Source organism: Apium graveolens, chromosome 4 (genome assembly GCF_009905375.1).
Source record: "Apium graveolens cultivar Ventura chromosome 4, ASM990537v1, whole genome shotgun sequence".
In the NCBI taxonomy this organism is placed as follows: domain Eukaryota; kingdom Viridiplantae; phylum Streptophyta; class Magnoliopsida; order Apiales; family Apiaceae; genus Apium; species Apium graveolens.
In genome coordinates this window covers 300,308,714-300,312,215 of record NC_133650.1, presented here as the reverse complement: position 1 = coordinate 300,312,215, position 3,502 = coordinate 300,308,714, and the positions used below count along the sequence as shown (strand labels likewise).

At 30.9% G+C, this 3,502-nt stretch overlaps 1 protein-coding gene across 1 annotated transcript; it reads right to left on the bottom strand.

Moving 5' to 3' along the window:
• Positions 1-933: 933 nt before the first annotated feature.
• Positions 934-1,602, bottom strand: LOC141719926 (agamous-like MADS-box protein AGL62). The gene has a single exon (XM_074522288.1). It carries the CDS (start codon positions 1,600-1,602, stop codon positions 934-936), a length of 669 nt encoding a protein of 222 aa, XP_074378389.1.
• Between the last annotated feature and the right edge of the window lie 1,900 nt (positions 1,603-3,502).

The following is a 3,502-nucleotide window of genomic DNA, read 5'->3' as shown; positions in this document are numbered from 1 at the left end:
GAAAAAGGGTAAGATTTTATTCCCGAGGGATCTTAATTGAGTCAGTAAAGATAAAATATGTTTAGAAAAATACTTCTCATGTAACTAAAGACATATGTTTTAAACCGAGAAACAAAATAAGATCATTGCATTTTTAGTAAAATAAAATAGTAAGGATAATCCATTAGTAATGAAAAGGGGTGGGAGAGTTATATGTATATATGTTGATTAGATCGATTAAAGGGTGCGAAAATGGCTAGAATTGAATGCCAAAAGTATAAAAAAATATCGCGTACTGTATTTAATCAGAAAATCGATTATACTTTTGTGGAAGTATCTACTCATTACAAGATCTCGAGTGTTAATGTGTGAATTTTATACAGTACAAAAAAAGTCATGCTATATCCGAAACGAACAAAATATAATATATATAGTAAAGGTAGATATAGTGGGGTTGGTAGATGTTAATATCCTATTTAAATTTGTAATCTGAGTTTGTCAAATGCACGACAAAACCCCGTTCCCTTCGAGATCCAGTTCCTTGAGTCGTAAGTCAAAGTTCATCTTTCAAATCTAATTTATAGATTAATCAATTGCTTCTTCTTTTTTATTAATATTTCAAAAAAAAGTTGGTAATTTTTCTTTCCCAATATAACTTGTTTTGATATGAAAAACAAGATTATAAGTTACGCGTTCATCCAACTCTCTTTTTTGATAACTTTTCAATAGTAATTGACATTTTAAGCTTAAAGAATATTTAGACATATGCAGCTGACCATTTTCAAAAAACAATATCCATTACAACCTCAGAATAAACTTCAGATCAAACTGTTTGTCAAATTTAAGTTACAACTTTAACCAATAGATAGAAAAATGAACTTTCTTTTCCGGCAAAGCCACACAGCATCAATCAAAATGGAGACTCAGAACTGTCTAGCAAGACACAAGCTCAGATTACACAGCAAAGTTGCTCAGACCAAAATAACCATTACCATATCCGTAACCAGGGACATGAGAAGCAGGATCAATCTGATTAGGCTTAGCTTCAAACTGATTAAAGGCCCTGTGTCCATTAAAACCAAAAGGTGGCAAATTAGAATTTGCATTCTCAATCAAGATGCTATTAGCTTGATTGTTCACATTTTTCTTCAACGCTTCCATGCAGTCCTTCAATTGTTGAAGCTCATCAAATCCCATCTTTTCGACTGGAGATTCCCACCAAAACTGGCTCTGGCTAGCTTGCCTCATGTCATCAAGTGCCTCTCCTCTCTTCCTGTCACCCTCTAGTTCATTGAAAATCTGTGTGAGATGGAAGTTCAGCTCGCAAACAGTCATACTACGATGAGCTTCAACGAGATGGAGAGTGCTTGAGTTTGAAGGTGGAGGATTGCGACTAAAAAACCTATCAATTATACCTTCAACATTAGGATGTCCAAAGGAGAACACTTTTCCAGCTGGAGAAAAGACTATAATGGCAATCTCAACTCCACAAAGTGTACAGAGCTCACTTGCCTTCTTAAAAAGGCCTGATCGACGCTTTGAGAAGGTAACTTGCAGGTGATTCTTACGCTCTATTTTCGCAATCTTGATCTTTTGGCGGCCAATGCTGAACTTTTTGGCCATCTCTAAACAAGCTATCAAGAACAGAAACCAAAAGAAAAGCAAATGGGGCAATGTTTATGTATGTTGAAGCTCTGATTTGTAGAGTAAAATCATTTGGTATTTATAAGAGGCTTGGCATTAACACTGAAAGCTGGCAAAAATTATAATCTCCTAATCTGTGTTAAGGGAATCAAACATATTGTTCCTGTGACAATATCAATGATTGGGGAGTTACAAAAATCTTATTTCTTAATGTATGGATATTACTAATATTCATGTTATTGCACATTTTTAAATCAAATTAAGCCAATAAATTTTGTTATTAAATACTTATTGTAGCGAATTTGTTATTCTGCTGGTTGTAGCCACCATTCTCATTTTACTTAATCTAGTGAAAATTACCTTAAAATTCACATGAAAAATTAATTTGACAATATCTACGTATAAGTTATTTAGCAGTGTCCGTTTTGACTAAATTTTTTTCTGTGAATTACGTGTCGAAATTCGCTATTGTAATTTCTTTTTAAATATATTTTTCTTACCGGAAAGCATGATTTGCATAAAATTTTTAAGATATTACGATCCGTAAGACGTCATAGTATCAAATAATGGGCATAATCTATTTTTCATTTAAAATAGAATTATTACCATACAATAATATTGGCAAAAATAGGATGGAAATTTTGGTGCAATTTTAGTAAAACATGATAAAATTTCATTCCATTTCCGTCGAATTGAAGCTTAAGTGCCTTTTTAGGAGATATACAATGCGAACCAGACTAAGTTATCCTTGTGCTGGTGTTCAAATGTGGATTGGATTTGATTAAATTCATATTCATATTCATTTAAATTTATTGGATTGGATTGAGATCGGATCAATTTCAGATTTTTAATAGCGTAATTCATAAACAAATTCATTAGGATCTTCGATTATCGGATCGGACCACTGGATCCATTTAAATTTTTTGAGATGAATAATTTTAATTTAACATGGTTCAATAATAAAAAAAACTAAAGCACAAGAAACTATTTTAAGTTAGAGGTGTTGTGAAAATAATTTTTTTTTGAAAATATGTGAAACTAGTTCAGTTTAAAATAATTATAAAATAAATACATAAAAGTAAAACATTGTAATTTCAGAAATATATGAATTAATTACATATGTCAATTTCAAAAATTAAAATAAAAAAAATGTTGTGAATTGTGAATAACTAAAATATTATGTATAAAAATAATTTGTGACATACATGATTCACTCATTTGAATATGATAACATGTGGTGTGTACAAGAAATTTTAATGTGATGAAATAATAGTTAATGTGAAAATACAATAAAATAACTTATAAAATTAGAATACCAATACATATAAATTAATTATATTAATTGATTATAGTTAAATTTTATTTATATATATAAATAATTTATAAATGTATAAGTTTAGTAGTTCGGATGTGGTTTTTATCGACGAGTGAAAATCCATATCCACTTCTTAATGAATCGAATCCTTGTAAGATTGGAGGGGAATAGAGCTGCAAATGAACAGAGCCGTTCGTGAACAAAAATCGGGATCGGTTTGCTTAAGTGAACTTGGTTAGACTCGTTTTCTTAAACGAGCCGATCGCGAACAAAAAAATAAGCTCATATAATTAAACGAGCCGAGCCGAGTTTTTTAATATTCGGCTCGGACTCGGCTCGTTTAGCTCGGACTCGGCTCGAACTCGGTAACTCGGCTCAGATAAATTTTTTAAATATAACATATACTCCCTCCGTCCTTTTCAATTGTTTACATTTTTTAGAGAGTGCCCGACACGCATTTTAAGGCGCATATAAAGTATAGTTCTGTAATTTTTTTTACAATTTTATTTTTCTGAATAAAAATTAAAACATTCAACTTTTATTAAAAAAAAAAATTGTAAAAAT

Coding starts and splice junctions, on each gene's coding strand:
- LOC141719926 (XM_074522288.1), bottom strand. CDS start 1,602: ATGGCCAAAAAGTTCAGCATTGGCCGCCAAAAGATCAAGATTGCGAAA.